This window comes from Geotrypetes seraphini, chromosome 2 (genome assembly GCF_902459505.1).
Source record: "Geotrypetes seraphini chromosome 2, aGeoSer1.1, whole genome shotgun sequence".
Lineage (NCBI taxonomy): Eukaryota > Metazoa > Chordata > Amphibia > Gymnophiona > Dermophiidae > Geotrypetes > Geotrypetes seraphini.
Window position 1 is genome coordinate 348,377,383 of NC_047085.1, and position 24,035 is coordinate 348,401,417.

The 24,035-nt window shown below is 43.5% G+C and overlaps 1 protein-coding gene across 2 annotated transcripts in view; it reads right to left on the reverse strand.

The window, feature by feature from the left end:
- The window catches only part of PDCD6IP (programmed cell death 6 interacting protein), a 184,452-nt gene that overhangs the window by 84,409 nt on the left and 76,008 nt on the right, over positions 1 to 24,035 (reverse strand). For both annotated transcript variants that reach the window (XM_033930347.1, XM_033930346.1), the window contains exons 9-10: positions 23,880 to 24,003; positions 6,259 to 6,436 (exon numbers count right to left, since the gene is read on the reverse strand). In XM_033930347.1, the coding sequence (XP_033786238.1) occupies positions 6,259 to 6,436; positions 23,880 to 24,003 (302 nt within the window). The remainder of the gene's footprint in view (positions 1 to 6,258; positions 6,437 to 23,879; positions 24,004 to 24,035) is intronic.

The following is a 24,035-nucleotide window of genomic DNA, read 5'->3' on the forward strand; positions in this document are numbered from 1 at the left end:
CCTTTGGGCATATTTACTCCTGACGAAGCTCCTAGTGCAGTGAAATGGGGATGCTCCGTTGAGAAATTTAGCTCCCAATGGCTAAAGCTAAGTAACAGTCTTATTATTAAGAAAATTGGCTGATTGGGTAATCTTTGAAATATAAAAGTAAAAATTAAAATACAGATAAAGAGCACAAATAGAGCCACACTGGTGCAGGGGAGGTGTATTAATGATAGCTCACGTGAGGGTGATCTGGTCAGAAGCGTTTTACGCTGGGCATGTGACAAGTACCATGGCACCCCTCCTTAATGGATAGTATGGAAAATCAACACCAGCACTTTAAATGTTGTGTGAGATCCAGTAGGTAGTTATTGCAGTCATTGTGAAAAGAAAAAGGGGAGGGGGATGACATGCTCAAACCTACCACCATCACCACAAATTAAACATGCAGCGGCATTCTGAATCCCCAAATATAAGGTATTACCAATAGTCTAGCCTCTGTAACACCATACTTTGGGGAAAACGTCCTTAAGCTTTTCAGAAGAATGCCTACAAAGACTGTTACAAGTACCTTTATCTCCTGATAATGTGTCATTAGAAGTGTCTCATATTTAGAAGACAGATGAGAAGACGTTGTACATCTTAAGAATGAGTATCAGAAATGAACATCACTTTATTGGTCTTATCAATTATTTCTGTGCCAAAAGGATCCCTAGTGGTTTACACACAAAAAAAACCCCCACCATGTTTTTAAATAATCGGCTTTCTTTTTTTTTTTTTAGATAGGTGGTGTGTGATATTAAATATATGCTCTTGAGATATGATTCTGTTGGCAGAAACGGCAAAAGAAAAATGTAATACTGTCAAGTCCAATTTAGATGAGATACTAGCCAGTTTAAGAGTCGTTCTCTGTAGAATTGTACCTCTTTTTTTTCCATCAATAAAGATTTTTGGAAACATACCAATTGACCCACACTATACTTTGGACCACAAGACGAAAATCAGAAGGTGATAACATTGTTTCAATTTACTTAGAAGCCACATGTGGAAAAAAAAGCAGACTTAAACAGTACACTTGCTCATAGATAAAACTTGAGTCTAACCAGACACTTACTAGAAGCATTACAGCATCCATGTCAATTACCTTGGGTCATAAAGGATCCTTAACTACTCCTACCAGTAAAAATTCAGTTTTAGCAAGATTCAGGGCTAGTTTTGACATTCTATCCAAACATTCACTGTTCATAAACACAATGTCAATTTATCTTTCAATTCACTTCACCAAACATAGAAAAGGAAAACTGGGAATCGTCTGCATACTGTATAGACCAGGGGTAGGCAAATTCTGGTCCTCGAGAGAATAGTCAGGCAGGTCAGGTTTTCAGGATATCCACAATGAATATGTATGAGATGGATTTGCATGCACTTACTCCTTGAGATGCAAATCCATCTCATATACAGTATATTCATTGTAATGTAATGTAGTGGGCAAATGCAAAACGGACGAAGATTCAATGTCAGATAACATGATGCACGACCTACTCCTACTAGAGCGCTGGTCAAGGACCTGGCAACTCAGCTTCAATACCAAAAAATGCAAAGTTATGCACCTAGGCAGCCAAAATCCATGCAAGACTTATACCCTTAATGGTGAGATCCTAACAAGAACGGTAACAGAACGAGACTTGGGGGTGATCGTCAGTGAGGACATGAAGGTTGCCAGTCAGGTGGAGCAGGCTTCATCCAAGGCAAGACAAATCATAGGTTGCATATGCAGGGGTTTCGTCAGCCGGAAGTCATTATGCCATTGTATAGATCCATGGTGAGGCCCCACCTGGAATACTGTGTGCAATTCTGGAGGCCGCATTATCACAAGGATGTGCTGAGACTGGAGTCGGTGCAGAGAATGGCTACCCGGATGGTCTTGGGACTCAAGGATCTCCCGTACGAAGAACGGTTAGACAAATTACAGCTATACTCGCTCGAGGAGCGCAGAGAGAGGGGAGACATGATCGAGACGTTCAAGTATCTTATGGGCCGCGTCGAGGCAGAGGAAGACATCTTCTTTTTCAAGGGACCTGTGGCAACAAGAGGGCATCCGTGGAAAATCAGGGGCGGGAAACTACAAGATGACACCAGGAAATTCTTTTTCACTGAAAAGGTGGTTGATCACTGGAATGGTCTTCCACTGCAGGTGATTGAGGCCAGCAGCGTGCCTGACTTTAAGGCCAAATGGGATCGACACATGGGATCTATTCACAAGGCAAAGGTAGGGGAGGGTCATTAGGGTGGGCAGACTAGATGGGTCATGGCCCTTATCTGCCGTCTATTTCTATGTTTCTATGATATCCTGAAAACCTTACCTGCCTGTAGCTCTTGAGGACCAGAATTGCCTACCCCTGGTATAGAGGATAACTAACACACAACTCATGAAATACATCATACAATGATGCTAAATAAAGATTTTAAAAAGCACAGAAAAGCAGATTCTTGGTGTGTCAACAAATCATTTAATCCCCATTGTACCAGGTACATTAGTAGAGTGGGAACCCGCCAGGACAGTTAAGGATAAATGATTGAGTACCTGAATAATTTGTAATCCGCATAGAATTGTAGGATATGCGGAATATAAATTATTCCTTTTTTTTTTTTTTTTTAAAGTATTCTGTTACCTTGATTTTTCTATGTAGCATCCTGTAGTAATTTGACTTCAGTTTTCTCGATAGTGGAGGGAATATTTGTGAGGGGGAGGAGAGGGGAGACATGGATTTTGTTGATCCTTGCTCTGTATTATTTGTGATTTATAAAATGACAATTGTACATAATATTATTTTCTTTTTATATTTTAATAAAATAAGTTCAGTATAAAACTATTCAAGGCTTATGCCAATGGGATCAGATGGTTTGCGGGGATGGGACAGGTTCCGAGCTCGTGGGGATGGGGCGGGGACTGAGCTGATGGGGTGGGAATGGGGACAAATTTTTTTCCCCATGTCATTCTCTACTGAGAATATATGTCATAGGACTCCTTAGCCAAGAAGTCCTGTGGATCTTGTTTCATCTTCCACGAGAGGTCCAAATCTGACTCTTCAAAAGTATTCCTCTCAGGAAGTATGTGGAAGACAGTGATAGCTAGAACAGCAACTCTGCATGGAAGAGCGTCAACACTAAGGTGTGTGCTCCAGACTTGAAGAACACACCTCTGATGTTGTCAATGCAAATGTTGGTTGGGTTTGTGCTGCCTCTGAAAATCAAAACGGAGAAAGAGTGTGGAACCTCTTCCATGGCTGATGCTTCAATGCATTCTTGGGCTAGGCTGAGGCTGGCACAAGCACCCTGTAAGCCTGTATAGACTGCTTAAACTTTAGACCATAAAGAAGCAAAGGCATGGGTACAGGCTGGGAAGCCATTTGGAGGCTGCCTGTAGTACCACCTCTTGATATTGAACAGAGGGAGAATGGTCACTGAGGAATCAACACTTCCCTGGTAAAAGGAAAAAAAGGAGTATTTAAGAAATGAGCAGAGTAAAGGATGTAAATTATCCCCGTTAGTGGAAAAGCACAATTTGAAATGTCTAAATACAAATACTAGAAGCCTGAAAAATAAGATGGGTGAATTAGAGTACATAGCACTGAATGAAGAGGTAGACATAATAGGAATCTCAGAGACTTGGTCAAAGAAGGCTAGATGGACCATTGGGGCACTTATCAGGGTACAAATTATATTGCAATGATACAGCGGATCAAATTGGAAGGGGATTACACTTTATGTTAAAGAGGGAATTTAGTCACATGAAGCAGATAGTAGCATGGAATCCTTATGGTTAGAAATTCCACATGTGAAGGGAAGGAATATACTGGTAGGACTACAAGACCATTCACCAGGGCAGAACAGACAGGTAGATGAATAAATGTTTAAGAAATTAGGAAAGCAAATCTGGCAACACTATAATAATGGGTGATTAACTACCTGCACCCAGCAAAAAAAAAAAAAAGGAAACTGGGCAGAATAGAATCAATTCACAATAATATAGTCAACTATTCTCTTCCACTGAGAAAGAGAAAAATTAGCAACCAAGTGGAGAAAAAAAGACCTCTCTATGTAGCTAGGAGCAGTACAAAACAGCAACCACCGTAATCGAAGTAAGCTCACTCTTCATCATAGGTCACCAAAAACCTCCAGTTAATTTCAGAGTGGGAAGCTCGCATCAAATCCTCCACACAATAGGCAGAAGGCAACAAAAATGTTAACAGCTAGTCTCCATAACCCCAGTACAGTACCGTATTTGCCGGCGTATAAGACGACTTTTTAGTACCTTAAAATCCTCCCCAAAGTCGGTGGTCGTCTTATACGCCGGGTACAGTTTACATGCCCTTACTTGCGGGGCTGGATGTACTCAGTCGCGCGGCTCTTCTTCTCCCTACCTTCTCTGCTTGCAGCACAGAGCCGAACGGAAGTCTTCCCGACGTCAGCGCTGACGTCGGAGGGGAGGGAGGGCTTAAACAAAGCCCTCCCTCCCTCCGACGTCAGCGCTGACGTCGGGAAGACTTCCGTTCGGCTCTGTGCTGCAGGCATGGCAGGTAAGGAGAAGGAGAGTAGCCTCGCGGTACCAAGAGAGAGGGGCGGCCGCCCCGCCCCGGTTGCAGCACAGCCGGCCAGGTCCCCTTACTTTTGTGGCACTTCCCCGACCGACCGATAACAGCCCGGGTCCGACAATCATCCCTGCCCTGTAGCCGCGAATCTAAATTACCTTCTTACAGCAGCTGTAAGAAGGTAATTTAGATTCGCGGTTAAGGGCAGGGAAGTTTGTCGGACCCGGGCTGTTGTCGGTCGGTCGGGGAAGTGCCACAAAAGTAAGGGGACCTGGCTGGCTGTGCTGCACCCGGGGCGGTAGAGAAGGAGGGGGGGGAGAAGGACGCTGAAATGCCATGGTGAAGACAGGAGGGGGGGGGGGAAGGACTCTGAAAGCACTTGAAGACAGAGGAGGGAGAAGAACGCTGAAAGCACATGGGGGAATACAAAGGGGTGGAGAAGGAAGAAGGGGCCGTCTTATACGGCGAGTATAACACAAAACTCTATTTTTTAACTAAAAGTTGGGGGGTCGTCTTATACGCCCAGTCGTCCTATACGCCGGCAAATACGGTACTTATTTTCAAGCCGTTAATAGTCCAAATCCAAATTCATCTCATATGGGACTATTAATGGCTTGAAGATAAGAACTGTGTTTGTTATCTCATATATGGAAAATGACTTATATATTTTTGTTGCATGCTACCTATTGTGTAGAAGAGTAGGTGTGAGCTTCTCACTCTGAAATTAAGTACACTTCCCCCTCCATTTTCACGGTTTCCATATCTACGGTTTTGATTATTCGTGATTTTCTGCCCAAAAAATCATTTTCATTTTTCGAGCTATTTTAAGCCCTGTGAGCCCCCACTTAAGCCTTACCTGGTGGTCTTGCGGGTTTTCGGGCAGGAACGATCTTCCTACGCTCCTGCCCCGTGCAGATCGCTCACAGGAAATGGCTGCCTTGAGCTCCCATCATCTCTCGAGACTACGACGGGAGCTCAAGGCAGCCATTTCCTGTGAGCGATCTGCATGGGGCAAGAGCGTGGGAAGATCGCTCCTGCCTGAAAACCCACCAGACCACCAGGTAAGGCTTAAGGGAGGGCTTACAGGGCTTAAAATAGCTGGGGGAAGTGGGAGTTAGGGGCAGAACCGGCCAGAATATTATTTGGGTTTTTTTAATATTCATGGGCTGGCTCTACCCCTAACCACCGTGGATACGGAGAGAGAAGTGTAGAGCTTTTTGTTGACTTTTAATGAAGAGTGAGCTTACTTGACAGTGGTTGCTGTTTTGTAATGCTCCTAGTTACATTTTAAAGTTTTAAAGTGACGGTACACTTGGCAGTGTCTGCACCAGGCTCTATGGATAACATCACCCACATGTGAAAATATTATGCCTGCCTGTCCTCCGAGAATTAAGAGTACAGTCCATATTCAAAAAGGCTGATTCAGGTGCCCCAGGTGATCTCAGAATTAAACAATGAACCATTTTAAAACTGATTCCCTGATATAAACAGAGTAGTAAGTTTGCTGAACTGTCTGTGGAATGTATTAACTGTTCACTTCTAGTTGACATAAAGTCTTAAATATCTTGAGCCACTCACACCTAGATGTACATCAAATGGCTTAAAATACACAACTGAATGTTTCAATGTATGCTTTTCACCAGCTATTCTCTGCATACCTTCTATATTAGTTTGAAATACTTACCTCATCCAAGATCTCTCTGTTTCTCTGTAGCAGTTCAGGTAAATCCTTGATCAACTGATCAACTGTCTGAATGCCTCCTTGCTCTATCACAGCTTTAGACTTTTCTAGTATAGACTGAGGAACAGTATCTCCCGACATATCCTCAACAGCAGCAGGAAGATTCAGAGAAGCCAATACCCTGAGATGATTTTGAGAAAATAAACATTTCTATTAAAAAAGTCTCTCTCAGAAGACAGAAAAATTTAAAGTAACAGTCCAAATATCAAATTGTTTGTTTATGGCTATCATTCCCTCTATGGATCTTATGTTACTATATAAAAAATAACTATATTTTCTCAGAGTACATTCCCCCTTCAAGAAACTATAGCTACATGTTAAAACCCCATATTATATTCTACAATAATTTTGATAAACATTTTAACTAAATACCACTAATTTCTTTAAAGCAGCCTTTAAGAAACATCTCACCATTAGTTTCATACCAATTAAATATACACTTACTAAAACACTAAAATACTATGACAGAAAATCCAGTGATTACTAGTCATATCATGTATTCTAGTTAAATAAAATCAATGAAAATTCAATATAAATGCTATAAAACTTACAAAATCGATTAGTTATGAAAATCACAAATTAGCCATGGAAATACACAGTATGTTTTTACCCTTACTGATATCTGCGGTGAGGGGTTTCCAGCAGGAAGAATTAGGCAACCTCCTGCCAGCGATCTTAAGCAGGGGTTGGGGGTATTCTGGTAGGAGGGATTGGGTATCCTCCTGCCGGCGATCTTCAGGGGTGGGTGGGTGGTGTTCCAGGCAGGAAGGATTGAGCATCCCTCCTGCTGTGTTCTTTCAGGGGTAGGGGGACTTGGTAAGACTTATGACTTATAACTTATTTGAATCTCAGACACTCAATTAAGAAAATGTTGTCCTATCATAGAACCCACCATTTCTAAGATATGATTTGCATGCATAGCCATTGTCATGCCAAGAACAGCAGAATAAAAGATGTCCAAATATAGACTGCATGATATCCACCTACTAGTCTGCCCATCCACAATAACCATTATCTCTTTCTCTATCTGAGAGATCCCTCGTGCTTATTATCCCAGGCCCTTTTCAATTCAGACAGTCTCTTTCTCCACCACCTCTTCCGGGTGACTGTTCCATGCATCTACCACCCTTTCTGTAAAAAAGTATTTCCTTAGATTATTCCAGAATCTATCACCTCTTAACTTCAACCTATGCCCTCTCATTGCAGTTTCCTTTCAAATGAAAGAGACTCGACTCATGTGCATTTATATTACGTAGATATTTTAAACATCTTTATCATATCGCTCCTCTCCCGCCTTTCCTCCAAATATACAGATTGAGATCTTTAAGTCTGTCCCCACACGTCTTTTAGTAGCCTTCCTCTGGACAGACTCCAGCCTTTTTATATCTTTTTGAAGGTGCGGCCAAAATAGGTTTGACACAGCGTAAATCCTCAGTCCAAAAGGAATACACTTTCAGGCATTCCCACCAGATATGAAAGAAGGTCCCCCTGGTTTCAGATGACCTCCGGCAAAGGTCTGAGCTATTTGGGAACATTTTATGCAAACGGGCTGAAGTGAGATACCACTGATAGAAAAATTTAAAGCCATTCTGCAACTAAGAAGCAGAGACAGAGTCTTTGAACAAATGAAAAAAAATCTAGGTCCAACACTGTGCAGAATATTGTTGTCCCAAACACCGTTCCCAATGAGCTGTATTAAAAAAAAAAAACCTGAGGATTCTGTTGGACCAATAAAGCTTGATACAATTTACTAATACCCCTTTTTCCCAGTGCCGGTTCACAAAGACTTTTCTATCATGGCCTCCGGAAGCTCTAATTCCTCCCTCCCGTTACGTTTTATGAAGGAACTGAGCTGATGATAGAAGAAAAGATCCTGAACAGGAATTCTATATTTGGCATTCAAATCTCAAAGAAGAGAATTTTTCCCTCTACCTATATTTGATCCAGCGTTTTCAAGGAGCATTTAGCCCAATTAAGGAATGTCCTATCTTGTTGATTTTGGGGGAAATCCTGTAAGTATGAGATGGCGGTGTAGAGAAAATAACACCACTCGGGAAACAACTTGGCACGATAGAGAATTCAAGTGGCCAAAGGTTGTCGTAGGAGAAAATTAACATCAGGAAGCAACTGATGTAGGCAATACCCAAGGAGGAATGGTCTCCAACAAGTACTGATCCAAAGATAGCCAAATTTTTGAGATTCCTAGTATCCATTCACCACAATCTGTAATTGTGCTGCCTTGAGATAAAGTGCAAAATGTAGGAGACCCATTCCTCCTCTAGATTTAAGTTGATAGAGAATTGTCCGCTGCACCCTTGGAGGCTTTTTCTTCCAAATGTAGGAAAACAGCTTCCTATTCAAAACAAAGAAAAAAGTTTTGGGTATGTCGATGGAAAGTGCCATAAACAAGTAGAGGAGTTTAGGTAGGACCACCATTTTGATAGCATTAATCCAGCCTAGCCAAGAAGTACTCAATCCCCCCTCCACCCATCAATCAAGATCAGTCAATCTCTTTAAGCTTATCAGGGAAATTGTATCTGTAAAGCTCATGGGCAGAGCTAGTCAAATTAACACCTAAGTAGCAAATATATTTAGATGCTCATATAAAGGAAAATTGAGATTTCAGCTACTGCATTTCCCAATCAGGCAAAGTAACATTAAGGATCTCCAACTTATTCATGTTAACTTTAAATCCAGAGACTGAATTATAACAGGCTAGCAAATCAAGAAAACAATCAAAAGACCACCTCGGATTGCTAACTGTCACAAAGATATAGTCTGCGAAATTCAACAGCCGATGATCATGACCTCTCTTTGAAATTCCAGTTATGTCAGAGGAGGTGCGAACAAGATGGACTAGTGGTTCTAAGGAATGCACAAAAAGCAACAATGAAAGGGCACAACCTTGTCTCGTTCCTCTAAACATCTCAAAGGGCTCCATATAATGATTATTAATTTTCAAAGATGCCAGAGGATGCCTATAAAGCACTTGCACCCACAGCAGAAAAGACCCCAAAATTCCAACTCTCTCTAACACAGCTAATATCGGGCTTAATGTTTCCTTAATTTATGGGCAATACGCCGACTGGTCCTATTATCAGATTCAAAATGCTCCTGTTTCAATCTATTGAGTTGTTAAGCAATATCCGCAAGTTCAAGTTCGTGTAGTTGCAAAATAGAATTACATAGTTGAGCTCACAATTCGGGAGTACTCTCCGAGCCCTTACAAGCCAAATCTAGAGAAGCAACCTGCAACCATAAATGTTTCTTTATCCCATTTAATACACACTTGTGCTTGCAATGAAATGAGGTGCCCCTCATAACTACTTTCAATGTTTCCCAAATTGTAAATGCCGATACTTCTGGGGTATCATTTAATTCTAAAAAATCCCAAAGATGGACCTCCAGTTGTGAAACATGGAAAAATTATGTTCTTCTTCATGCTTTACTTGATGTCATGGAAGCGGTTGGCGGAATGACTTCATAACCATTCAGCCAGAGCAATGGTGGCTACTTGGACTCAGTCCAGAGGTTTTTTCCTTGGAAGAGTTTTATTACGTGGCTACTTGGTCTTCCAAGAATACTTTATCTCAGCATTACTGGTTGGATATGGGGGCGCATGCGGAGGCTGCATTTAGTGCTTCGGTTGTTGCGGAGGCGGCGTTTGCTTTCCACTCATATTGAGGATTGCTTTGCTACATCCCATTGGTCTCTGGATTTATCTGCTTCTGTTGCTAAGGAAGGAAAAATTTAATTTTCTTGTTAATTTTGTTTCCTTTAGACGCAGCAGATGAATCCAGAGACCAATGGGATAGCACACATTTACCAGCAGGTGGAGATAGAGAAACTTATTAACAGGTGGTCCTATTGGCTGGCAAGCCTCCTGCATCTTCAGTATTGCTCCTTGCCCAAGCATCCGTAACCATCAATATGCTTAGCATGTAAAAAAGTTCTTTCCCATAACAAATTTCAAAAGGTAATAATACAGAATACAACTATCAATAATAACAGACTTCGAAAGTTGAAAAAGAAAAAAACTACAGTCAATATCCAGAAAGGGTGGATAAAGTATTCTTGGAATACCAAGTAGACGCGTGACAAAATACCATTCAAGGAAAAAACCTCTGTACTGAGTCCAAGTAGCCGCCATTGCTCTGGCTGAATGGTCATGAAGTCCTTCCGCCAACCGCTTCCCTGACATCAAGTAAGCATAAAGAATGTCCTCCTGGACCCTTCGAGCGATGGAGGCTTTGGACGCTGCCATATGTTTGTCGCGTCACTTGAAGAGGTGATCTAAACGACTAAAAGTCATTAGAAACCTACAGATTGCGGAGAATGCTACGCACTTTTAAAAAACGCAGTGAAGAAAAGCTTGCCTCCCCATCCCTCCTCCCAGGAAGAAGGAAGGAAAAGTGAGAGCGGCATAAAAGAAAGGATGACACCACCTTAAAAAGAAATTGTGGTACTGTCCAAACTGACACCCCAGAATTTGTAAATCAGAAATAAGAATCCCTGCCGTACAAGGCCTGCAAATCAGAAAACCGCCGAGCTGAAGCCATGGCCACAAGAAACACCATGTTCAACGTCACAGCCTTTTAGAGTCTCAAAAGATAAGGTTGAAACGAAGCCTTCTGTAAATTGCGAAGAAGTACCTTAAGACTCTGGACAGGGCTTCTTAAGAGGTGTACAAATATACTGTACTCCTTTTAGGAACTGAACTACATGAAGCTGAAAAGTAAGCGAAGAGCGAGATACCTAGCCCTTGTAACAAACTAAGATTGCCACTTGAAGCTGAAGGGAATTGAACGCTAAGCCCTTGGCAATACGCTTGTGCCAAAAAAGAAAGAATATAAAACACAGAACTCTGGAAGGGTGCCAATGTTGAGAAGTACCCAAGAAAGGAAAAGCCTCCGAAAGGAAGCATAAGCCACAGGTGAAGATGTCTGTATCGCTTGGAGAAGAGAAGAAATAACCTGCTTTGCACAACTCTGACACGTCAGCCATGACTTTTCATAAGCTAGGTCGTAATATCAAAGTAGGATGAATATCCATGTTGACTGGACCCTAGGTGAGTAAATCCGGAGATACCAGGAATCTCAACACCAGGAATACCAGGAATCACCGTCAAAAGACTCATCAGATCCGCATAGCAAGGATGGCGCAGCCAATCCGGAGATTCTCTAATTACTGTGCCCTGAAAGCAAGCTTGAGATGGCAAATCCATCCAATTATCAGCCAGAGGAAAACACTTAAAAAGAGAAACCAGAGGCGAGAAAGAAGCAACGCTGCTACCTCCTCTGACTGCCATTCCCTGTGTCTGCTGAAGAAGCTAGGAAGCTTTGAATTTTGAGACAAGGCCATGAGGTCTAGTTCTAGGAGATCTCACCTTTATACAAACAGCTGGAACGCCTGAGAAAATAGTTCCCAATTTCCAGGATGTACAGTGCTGTACATTTTAACATACAATAGACGGTTCATGCTTAGATTTTGTGATGAGAGTCTATCTAAACCCTTTTCCTGTCCTGTAAAATGATGCACTGACAGAAGAGGAAGATGAGATTCCACCCACTGAAGTAGAACCATTACTTTACTAGCCAACTGAGTACATCACGTACTTTCCTTGCTGTAGAGAAATACCACCGTCATAACACTGTCCTAAAAGAACTTTATCGTCATTCCAGAAGAATGGTCTGAAACTCCTGAAATGGTAGTCTGACCGTGCTTCATTCCAGAAGAATGAATGAGTACTGACTCCTTGTGCTGAGGATTGAAGGCACTGAGCCCCCCAACCTGACAGTCTGGGATGTTTGGCGATTTTGAGCCAGTCCAGCAAAGACCGAGGCATGCCTTTGGAAAGATTAATCTCGCTGAGCCACCAAATTATATTGAGCAATGCTCGAGGAACCTACTAGATACTACAATTGGAGCCTTGAGATACAGGGAACCACTGGAACAAAAGATACTTCTCTTGCATACTCATGTGAAAGCAAGCCGAAGTTCCCAGTGGAGTCACCATCATATATCCTAGAACCTGTACAGAATCCCATACTCTTGTTCTTGGTGACTGAAGAAGGCAAACCTGAGACTGTAACCTGTCACCCCGGTCTCTGGGAAGAAACACATTCCTCTCCTACGTGAGCAACATCCCCTGATATTCCAATAATTAGTATAGGAGAAAAGAGCTCTTTGGAAATTTGAAGATTCACATCCAAAGAATTGAAGAAAGAAGTTCAAATAAAAGAAATAACCCGTTTGTGTCTGACAAATTGATCTGGCTGGAAGACATCCGAATCAAGCAGTCATCTAAGAAAGAAAGTACCTGAATCTGTTTGCGCCAAAATGCCACTTCTGCCCTCATTTTCTAAAATGTTCATGGAGTCGTGGCTAGGCCAAATGGCATCAGCCAAAAGTAATAGTGCTGCCTGATGAGAGCCAAGCGAAGATAGTGCGAATTTGGTGTCTATAGGGAAATTGTAAATATTCTCACAGTTTTTCTCCGGAAATGTCTAACTCTGAGAAACTAATTTACCAGAATGAGATCCAGCCCCTGTCTAACCAATTCCCCATCTTAGGCACTATGAAGTAAATGGAATAACTTCCCTTAGTTCCAGAAGAACTAAAACTACTGCCCTGAGTACCAGTAACATTTAAAAGGGGTCTCGCACGAACTTAACCTTTGGAAGCTCAATACATGGTGACCCCAAGAAAGAATCTGAAATGGGAGGAGGATTCAAAGTTGCAAGCATCCTGAAAAATGCCCAAAGCCCCTTCACCTGACATCATAGTGTCTCCCCCCTCAAGAGAAAGCATAAAGAGTTATCAGAGGAAGTGAAGACCTCTTCAGAATGAAGAACAGACAGTTGGGGAAAGGCTGGACTAGAGCTGTAAATTCTGGAAGAAGAAAGGAACTTTTCCACAAAAAATCCAGCTTTGAAATGTAAGATGGAATATGTCAGAATTCTGAAAACAGTACTAACTCCATGCAATGTTGCCAAAAATTTACTGCCTTTAAAGTGAAGACGTACTAGACGGAATCTAGAAGCTGCATTGACCGCCCCATGGGAAACAATCTGCATCCCAATTGTTATCAGACAAAGCTCACATCCCTAAAGAGAGCTTCAGGGATGATTCCAACAGCTATATAGCATTTGCTACTCTGTGGGTTTGGGAAAATAGGTAACTTGTCCTGGTTAGAAGGAGCCACACAGCTCTTTCTGCCAGTTTGAGGGACTGTCTAGCAGGTGCCATGAGAAGATGGCAACCTGAGAAATCTGTGCAAGAAGCTTTGAAACTTGCAGTCCCTGGCACCCTAGAAATAGAAAAGACAGTTCAGGAATCAATTCTATAGTGCTACCAGACACACCCAGCGCTTTAGTGCTACCAGACACACACAGCACTGCACAAAGAAGAAGAAAACCTCTAAACTTCCATAGACTCACTCTTCATGGACACCGAGAGAGACAAGAAGATACCCATATGAAACACAGGGTACTCTCATGCCGCTGACATCACTGTGCAGCAATTTGCCTTCTGCTGACCCATAACAGCAAAAAAAAACGAGATTGGGCGGCTGAGCACAGGGCAGAATCTCTTTCTTAAGCACTGTGAGGCATAACAGTACAGTCGCAATTAAAGTAGTTAAGTTTTTTCAAGCAAAGAGTGGGGAAACACACACACAAGATATATCACTGCAACAGTGGCAAAAGCTGTTGAAACACTCCCAACACATAGAACTCTGAAAACAGGGAAGCCGTGGGATAGTGACCTGTCAGCTACAAAATAAAGTCCGTGAACACTGCGGTGCTCCCGCTAGCGCCGAAGACTCAAGCGCATGCCTGTTTAATGGCAAAATGAGCTGGTTCTATCAAAAATACATTAAAAACTTACCCAGAGCCAACCATTAAAATATTTTTCCCACTATCATGGTATAAAATGCTTAAAATGAACATTGGAGAGAAATAAATGAATGCTGCTTCGTTCTCAACTTAGGAAAATAAGTGCATGCCTCTTGCGCTCAGTCAGTCAGTGAAGAACATAACCGGAGCCATCCAAATATTTACCTACACCCGGCTGCGGGAAATGCCAAGCAGAGTCCGCCTCGGGGAGAAATCCCACTACCGCTGTGGTGCTGCTGCCAGAGTATGAAAACAAGAGCGCGCCTATAACATGCGGGAAGGCATTAGTTCCGTCAATGGAGCTCTATTCATACACCCGAAGCCCTTTACTGAATAAACTTCATACAAATGTAAATTTACTTGTCAGTCACTAAACCATTTGCACAACTCTGCAAAATATAGCGTTTGATAAAAAATATATTCCTTCTGTAGACTCACAACGAACCCGCACCTCCGCCACAACCAGAAACCAGAAAAGAAGTGCAAATAAAACATATACTCACAACTTTGTTGATAGTGCCGGGAGATGCCAGTTGCTGAGCACTAGCAGGGCAGAATTGTTTAATAGTCACTGTGGTCTCTCTTTTTTTTTTACAGTGAAGGGAAAGAAGAAAAATTGAGACCCAGTCACATCCTCTATCATTGGAGGGAGGGTGAGGCAGGGACCTGGGGGGGCCCAGGTTTAACCCCTAAAGTCGGCACCGTTCAGCTGGACACCCATGTCTCACTGAAGAGAAACCTCAACAGGAGAAATAAAATTGCCATCTCACTGAAGAGAAACCTCAACAGGAGAAAATAATTTTCCAGTCATAGCCAGAATTTAGGAGCTAGTTGAATAGCGACCATCACCTGCTGGGAGTTAGAGCATACTGAAGATGCAGGAGGCATGCCAGCCAATAGGACCACCTGTTAATCAGTTTCTCTATCTCCACCTGCTGGTAGATGTGTGCTATCCCACTGGTCTCTGGATTTATCTGCTGCTGTTGCTAAGGAAGGGTCGGGTCCCTGAAAAGAGTGCCAGGAAGATGCCAATAAGAACATAAGAATTGCCGCTGCTGGGTCAGACAAGTGGTCCATCATGCCCAGCAGTCCGCTCACGTGGTAACCCTCTGGTCTAAGACCAGCACCCTAACCGAGACTAGCCCTATCAGCGTATGTCCTTGTTCAGCAGGAACTTGTCTAACTTTGTCTTGAATCCCTGGAGGGTGTTTTCCCCTATGACAGACTCCGGAAGATTGTTCCAGTTTTCTACCACTCTCTGGGTGAAGAAGAACTTCCTTACGTTTGTATGGAATCTATCCCCTTTCAACTTTAGAGAGTGTCCTCTCACTCTCCCTACCTCGGAGAGGGTGAACAATCTGTCCTTAACTAGCAAGTCTATTCCCTTCAGTACCTTGAATGTTTCGATCATGTCTAGGTTCCTGACTATCAAAAGCTAATATAAGAGTTATTGTTGCATGATCAGTCCACGTATTGGGGTAAATATAAGCCTGATTAACTGGACCCAATAGCCTTGGGCAAGTAAACCACATATCAATCCTAGAATGTGAGGTGTGCTTGGCATAGAAAAAAAGTGTAATCTCTAGCAGTAGGGTTAGACCAATGCCAAGCATCTACCAAACCTCACTGGTCGAGAAAGCAGCACCACCCTGCTGAGCATAGCAAATAGTGAGATAACATGAGACTATGGGAGACCTAGTTTTTGCATTTTGCTGAAGTTGCTGAAGTCACGGGCATGAACAGACTTGTTTTAGTACAGATGCTACTGTGTGGCCCAAATGTGAGTGTGAAGATTTCTTGCTGTGAAGAGTTTCTCAAGGACACAAAACAGTGCTGAAAAGACAATGAACAGTGCTAGAAGGAAATGAGCATGTCAGCAGGACACTCCATATACGGGCACCCTGGCTTTAGGAAACTAAAAACTGATAAAGCTCCAGCCCCCTCCCCCAGTATGCTATGGCACACGTTACACAATCGCTGATCAGCACAATCAAAGTCCACGTTCAACAGATTAGGGGCTAGGGAGTCCATCCCAAAAGATTTTCAGTCAAATCGAGGTGTTTTTGAGGCAGAAATAAAAGTTAGAAAAAAGATCGATTTTAAAATCCAAGATGGCCGCTGTCACAAATTCATACCAAAAATGGCAAACATGTGGTCTGGGGAGGTGAGGAACTTGAACTCTACCCTCAGAAACTGAAAAACAATTTTAAAATCGTTTTTCAAGCCACCCCCGAAGTTCCCATAGGAAATAATGGAGATTTCACAACATGCAATGCCAGACTGTCAGCAGCTTTAAACAGCATTAGAGTGGAGGAAAAGGATTTTCTGCCTCAGAAACAGCTCCAAATGGATCCAGACTTGACATGTTCATACTGCCAGCCAGCCAGAGACCGACTACAACCTCCACCCCCATGGATTCTCATACATGCGGTCAGGGGTGGGATAGGCAGCCTGCATTTGAAACTTATGACAAGGTCACCAGCAAGCAGACTCTCAGGGGAAGGGACCCCGAGTCTAGAAATGGTGGCACACAGCAGGCTGCCTAGTCCACCTCTTCGAGAGTGCTTTCAAATCCTAACTCCTCTCAGCTTGAGTTCTGCATCCCCAACCTATGTGTCATGTCTGTCTGTTCAAGTTAGATTGTAAGCTTTTTTGAGCAGGGACCATATATAAATGTCAAAATGTACAGCGCTACGTACGCCTTTCAGCACTATATAAGTGATTATTATTAGTAGTAGCCTAGAGAAAATCTTTGGTTGCTTCCAAACAAACGGACTAGTAGCCAACAGGGAAAAACCAGAACTACTTCTAATCAACAAACAGGGTGAAAACAGCTCAAGTTACTAACAAACTCTGAACGGCAACACCATAAAATCATCCATGGAGGGAGAAACCTAGGAGTATGGCTGAATACAAACCTAGACATGACAATACAAATCTAACGCATCGTGAAAAACGCCTATAGCAAACTCTACTGGGTTAAAGGACTAAAACCTTACTTAACCCATCAAGCGATGTCCAATGTAATAATATCCTTGGGTACTCTCAATCTTTGACTACAGTAATGCAGTCTTGCTGGGCGTTCCAAAGTACATGATTAGGCAGATCCAAATAGTACAAACCACATCAGCAAAATTCCTATGAGTAAATCAAAGCAAATGAGTACCACCCTGCTACTGAAAGAGTTACACTGGCTCCCAAATCGAAAGCAAGGTTAAATTCAAAATCATGTTGCTGATACACTAAATCAGTCATCTTTCAGAACCACAATACCTAGCAACCAGACTACACAACCATACACCAACATGTGCCCTGCAATTGAGCCAGGAATACCTACTGGAAATACCCTCCTTCAGAGACATCAAATACAAAAGCGTCAGGACAAAAATGTTCTCAGTGATGGCTCCAATGTGGTGGAACTCCCTTCTGAAGGAAGTAAAACTAGAAAAGAACACCAGAAAGTTCATGAAAGTAATAAAAATCATCCTTTTCATAGACCATTTAACTAATAAACATTCAGGGGAGAGTAGCAAAGAGGAGGAAATAATGGTCAAATCCCCACTTGGAACAAGACAGGATGAACACAGGAAAATTCACAAATGCAAAGTGTATGATAAATAAAACACAGATGATATTAGTATAATGTACATATATATATAAAATGAATGTATTATGGTATAAATAGGTAGGATAAATGTAGATATACGGTAAATATAGTAATCCAAATAAACACATATAGGGTGAAGATAGCATATAAATACTATACACTGAAGGGATATGTAAATGTACCACACCAGGATGCCCAAAAGCACCTAAATCAACAATAGAACACTTCTGAAGCTCAAGTAGGGATAATCATCACAGAAACACCCTAAGTCTGTACTAATATATCGTAGCTCATACATTGTAACACCATTAATGAAGCTCGTGTATCATAACATTATTATAATAGCTCATAAATCGTAGCTCATGTATTGTGACACCATTATAAAAGCTCTTAAACTGTAGCTTCCCACTTCTGCAGCTAGGATAAAAAGAAGTGAAAGGCACACAAAGAAAATCCAGGTAGCTGAAAATCAAGTCTAGCAGCACCTGAAAAAGGGCTGTTGGAGCCTAATACTGTATAATGATATATTAAGAAACTGCTAAATAAAATATATACCATATTTTTTGAATTATAAAATGCACCTGACCATAAGATGTACCTAGATTTAGAGGAGGAAAACAGGAAAAAAAAACCATTCTGAACTAAATTGTGTACTAATATATACCAGGCTATGCTCTCAGCCTCCCCCCCTCACTCCCTGTCAGGCTCTGCACCGTACCTTTGTAAACACCCCCCCCCCCCCCCCCCCCCCCCCGGTCACCTGCCAGTTAGGAAGCAGTTTTGTTGTGCATGACAACCATCCAAGAATCCTACAGCAGTGAAAGAATGGAAGTAAAAAAGGCAGAGGGGAAGAGAAAGAGAGAGTTGTAAGCACAGGCCAGAATGAGAAGGAAGGTGCAGCCTTGTCTTCTTGGATGGGAGTGGCTTATGTGAATTTCCTTCAAGGAGACTGTTACCTAGCATAGGAAGGGTTCATAGACAAAACCGCAGAAGACAAAGGCACGTGCCGACAACTGAGCGCAAGACGGAAGCGCGCACCAAAGAAAAAGAGTGTTTTTAGGGGCTCCGACATGGGGTTTTGTTGGGGAACCCCCCCCCCCACTTTACTTAATACAGACCGCCACGGCATTGGGGGGGGTTTGGGAGGTTGTAACCGCCCTCATTATACTGGAAACTTAACTGTTTCCCTGTTTTTTAGGGAAAAAGTAAAGTTTTCAGTAAAATGTGGGGGGTTACAACCCCCCAAACCCCCCACAACGCGGCGCGATCTGTATAAAGTAAAGTGGGGGTGTTCCCCCCCTCACACCCCCCGTCGGAGCCCTTTAAAACAATCATTTTCTTCAGCGCACGCCTCCACGTTGCGCTCAGTTGTCTGTGCACGCCTTTGTCCCGGTGCGCTTTTGACCTGACACCCATAGGAAGCATTCTCACTGAATGGCTGGGAAATAGGTCGCAGGGATCCCAGGGTGTCATGCACATTTCAGAGCTGTGAACTACTGACTACTCATTTAACTGCTTCTCTTGCCTGTCTCCCCTAGGCTGTAAGAAATTAAATCTCTGCCAAAAACACACAACCGGCTATACTCATAGAAACATAGAAAGATGACGGCAGATAAGGGCCATATAGCTCATCAAGTCTGCCCACACTATTTACCCACCCTCTTAAATCTTCTGACCCCTTAAGTATAATTGTAATTATACTGTCACTCTACTGACCCGCTCGTTCAAGTCCTAGTGACCCTATCCCTTGGCATGACCTCGTAGGGATCCCACATGGGTATCCCATTTGTTCTTGAAGTCTGGGATGCTGCGTGCCTCGACCACCTGCACTGGAAGCTTGTTCCAATGCTCGATCACTCTCTCCGTGAAGTACTTCCTGGCGTCTCCACGAAACTTCCCTCCCCTGAGTTTGAGCGGATGTCCTCTTGTGGTCGAGGGTCCCCTGAGAAGAAAGATATCGTCTTCCACCTCGACCCGTCCCGTGATGTACTTAAATGTCTCAATCATGTCTCCCCTCTCCCTACGCTCTTCAAGAGTGTAGAGCTGCAATTTGCTCAGTCTTTCCTCGTACGGGAGACCCTTTAGCCCCGAGACCATCCTGGTGGCCATCCACTGAACCGACTCAATTCTGAGCACATCCTTACGGTAATGTGGCCTCCAGAATTGCACACAGTACTCCAGATGAGGTCTCACCATGGCTCTGTACAATGGCATCATGACTTCAGGTTTCCTGTTGACGAAGCTTCTCTTGATACAACCTATCATCTGCCGTGCTTTAGATGAAGCCTTCTCCACTTGAGTGGCTGCTTTCATGTCAGCACTGATGATTACTCCTAAGTCTCGTTCTGCCGTAGTCCTGGTTAAAGTTTCTCCATTCAAGGTGTAAGTTCTGCAAGGATTTCCGTTACCGAGATGCATGACCTTACATTTCTTGGCGTTAAAGCCCAGCTGCCATATCAAGGACCAACTTTCTAAAGTACGCAGGTCTTGCTCCATAGCATCCTGTAGATTATAGCTGTTTACTATATTGCATAGTTTGGTGTCATCGGCGAATAAGGTTACTTTGCCTTGAAGCCCTTGAGTCAGATCCCCAATGAATATGTTGAAGAGGAGTGGGCCCAGGACCGAACCCTATGGCACTCCGCTAGTCACATCCGACATTTTAGAGAGGGTACCGTTAACTACCACCCTCTGAAGTTTGCCATTAAGCCAATCTTTAACCCATGCAGTTAGAGTCTCTCCTAATCCCATCGATTTCATCTTGTTCAGCAGCCTGCGGTGTGGACGCTGTCGAACGCTTTGCTGAAGTCCAGGTACACGACGTCCAAGGACTCTCCTGAGTCCAGTTTTCTTGTTACCCAGTCAAAGAAGTTGATTAGATTGGACTGGCATGACCTACCCTTGGTGAATCCATGTTGGCTGGGATCCCGGAGATTTCCCTCGTTCAGGATCGTATCTAATTTATACTTAATTAGTGTTTCCATGAGTTTACACACTATTGAGGTGAGGCTTACCGGTCTATAGTTTGCAGCCTCAGCCTTGCAACCCTTTTTATGTAGAGGAACGACGTTGGCTGTTTTCCAGTCTAACGGAACTTTCCCCGTACTTAGTGAGAGATTGAAGAGCACTGCCAACGGTTCTGCCAGAACGTCTCTTAATTCTCTGAGCACTCTTGGGTGTAAATTGTCTGGTCCCATGGCCTTGTTTACCTTCAGCCTTGCCAGTTCGTTGTAAACGTCCCCAGGTGTGAACTCAAAATTCTGAAACGGGTCATCCACGTCTTGTTTTATCATCAACTGTGGTCCGTGTCCCGGTGCTTCGCAGGTGAAGACTGAGCAGAAATATTCATTTAGTAGTTCTGCTTTTTCTGAATCCACCACCGTGTAGTTTCTGTCCAGTTGTCTAAGGCGTACTATACCGTCTATGTTCCTTTTCCTATCACTGATATACCTAAAGAAGGATTTGTCCCCTTTTTTAATGTTCTTTGCCAGAGTTTCTTCCACTCGAAGTTTGGCCTCCCTAACTGCTGTTTTGACCGTTGCAGATCTGGTCTTATATTCTACTTTAGTTTCTCTTCTCTGCGTACGTTTGTAGGAAAGAAATGCTTTTTTCTTCTCCTTAATGAGGTGCGAGATCTCTTCAGTGAACCATTGGGGTTTGTTGTTTCTTTGTCGTTTATCTACTGATTTTATGTATCGATTAGTTGCTTCGTGTATGGATGATTTCAGGTACGACCACATAGTTTCCACATTGCCGGTCTCTGCTTGGTCCTGCAGCTTCTGATGAACGAAATCCCCCATGCGTGCGAAGTCGGTGCCCCGGAATTGGAGCACCTTTGTTTTTGTAATTGATTTAGGGGATCCTTTCCCAAGGTTGAACCATACCATGTTATGGTCGCTGGAGGCCAGCGTATCTCCTACCGAGACCTCTGAGACGCTTTCCCCGTTGGTGAGTACCAGGTCTAGGATCGCCTGGGCTCTAGTGGGTTCCGTTACCATCTGTCTGAGATGTACTCCTTTTATGGAGGTCAAAAGCCTCCTGCTGCTGCTGGTTGTTGCTGAAAATGTGTTCCAGTCTGCATCAGGTATGTTGAAGTCCCCTAGCAGTACAGTGTCGCCCCGTAGAGTTATATTCTCTATGTCTTCAATTAATTCTGCGTCCATGTCTTCCGGTTGTCTTGGAGGTCTGTATACCACTCCAAGATACAGGCATTTTTTGCCACCTCTTGCCAGGTTTACCCAGAGGGATTCCCCGGTATACTTGACATCAGTGATCCTGGTGGTCTTGATGTCCTCTTTAATGTATAGTGCTACCCCTCCACCTAACCTGCCCTCTCTGTCCTGACGAAGTAAATTGTACCCCGGTATAGCCATATCCCACCCATGTGCGTCCGTGAACCAAGTCTCGGATATTGCCACCACGTCCAGGTTGGCATCCCTTATTTCAGTTTCCAGTTCTAGAATTTTATTGCCTAAACTGTGTGCATTAACATACATGGCCCTCCACACTTTGTGTTTGCTGAGTCCCTGTAAGGCTATTCCTGACTGAGTCTGTGTGGCTCCTAGAGAACTGTTTGCATATTGGGTCCTTACCTCGGAAACAGAGTGTCGACTCGTCCCATCAGGATAGTTCCTTTCCACACCAGTATTTGAGTAGGTCCCCTCCCCCAACTTACCTAGTTTAAAGCCCTGCGAAGCAGGCGGGCTAGTCGGTGTCCGAAGACGTTCTTACCTCTGCTGGTCAAATGGAGTCCGTCTGGTCCCTGTACTCGTGCAGCTCTAACATATGCAGGATATAACTGAACTTCCTTTCTAACAAACTGGAGTTCTCTTACAAAGCAAATGCACAGCATGTCACACATATAACTCCTATATAACATAGGAGTTCTTATAGTGCTCTAAAACAAGCAGCACATAACCTGAAGCTCCTCTCTAGCACAGTGCTGGAGTTCTCAAAGAATGCAAAAATAAAGCATATCACCTATAACCCCCCTCCCCCCGTCGTACCTTTTTACATGTCGCTTATAGCCTGGTGGTCCAGTGGTATATCAGCCAGCAGAGCAAGCATTCCGCGCTCCTGCCTGGGCCAGCGCACCTTCCTGAATGGCTGCAGTCAGTTCTTGCAGGACTCACGAGAACTGACTGCAGCCATTCAGGAAGTGGCGCTGGCCCAAGCAGGAGTGTGGAATGCTTGCTCTGCTGGCTGATATACCGCTGGACCACCAGGCTATAAGCAGCATGTAAAAAGGTATGACGGGGGGAGAAGGGACATTTTTTAAAAGGTACTACGACGGGGGGGGGGCATTTAAAAAGATACAACTAGGGGGAGCTTTTAAAAAGGTACAACGGGGGGGAGCGTGTAAAAAATTATCTTCGCTGCACCAACATTTCCACTCACTTTTGGGTGGGAAAAAGTGCATCTTATGGAGCGAAAAATATGGTAATATTTTTGAGTAATGTTGTTTCTATCTATAGTATATCCTCTATAATAAAACCCTAAGCGTACATACGCACTTAGGGTTTTGTGATCCCTGACAGCATGCTGTGTCCTGTGTCCTTCCGTGGCCTTATTCTATTTACGGCACATGGTGGCTTGAGGTGAGTGGGGAGGCTTGCAATGGCTTGCGGCGCGATGTAGGGAGAGGGAGAAGACAAAAACTCACCAGCACCAGAGATGCGAGAAAGGGGAAAGAGATGGCAAATCGCTCCAGCCACGAAGACACTGCTTAATGCAGCCGTGCTGCCACTCCAGGGACGTGGCTTCATCGCTCCTCTAGCACTGGAACCGAAGCCGGAGGAATAAGGGAAGCTGCAAGGAGCCGGGAATCCACAGGCAACCATCTAACCCATAACCAAACAGGGAAGAGGTGCTGCTGGACAGGTGGGGGGGGTAAAAGGAAGGGAGAAGGGCTGCTGCTGGACAGGGGGAGCAGCGAAGGGGTTGTAGTGGACAGCCGAGGAAAGAGAGAAAGAAAGACACACACACACAACTATTCTAGCACCCGTTAATGTAACGGGCTTAAAGACTAGTCTATATATAGAATCCTAATTCAGAAGCCTCACCCATTTGAGAGATTGGTAGCCTCCCTCATTTGAGCTATTGATTTGTTAACTAGATCAGCTTTCCTTTGATTGTAGAGACTCATGGACTGCTGAACAGCCAACGGAACCATCTTCTCAAATAAGTCTGCAATTCAAGAATTATTTCATTCAGATTTA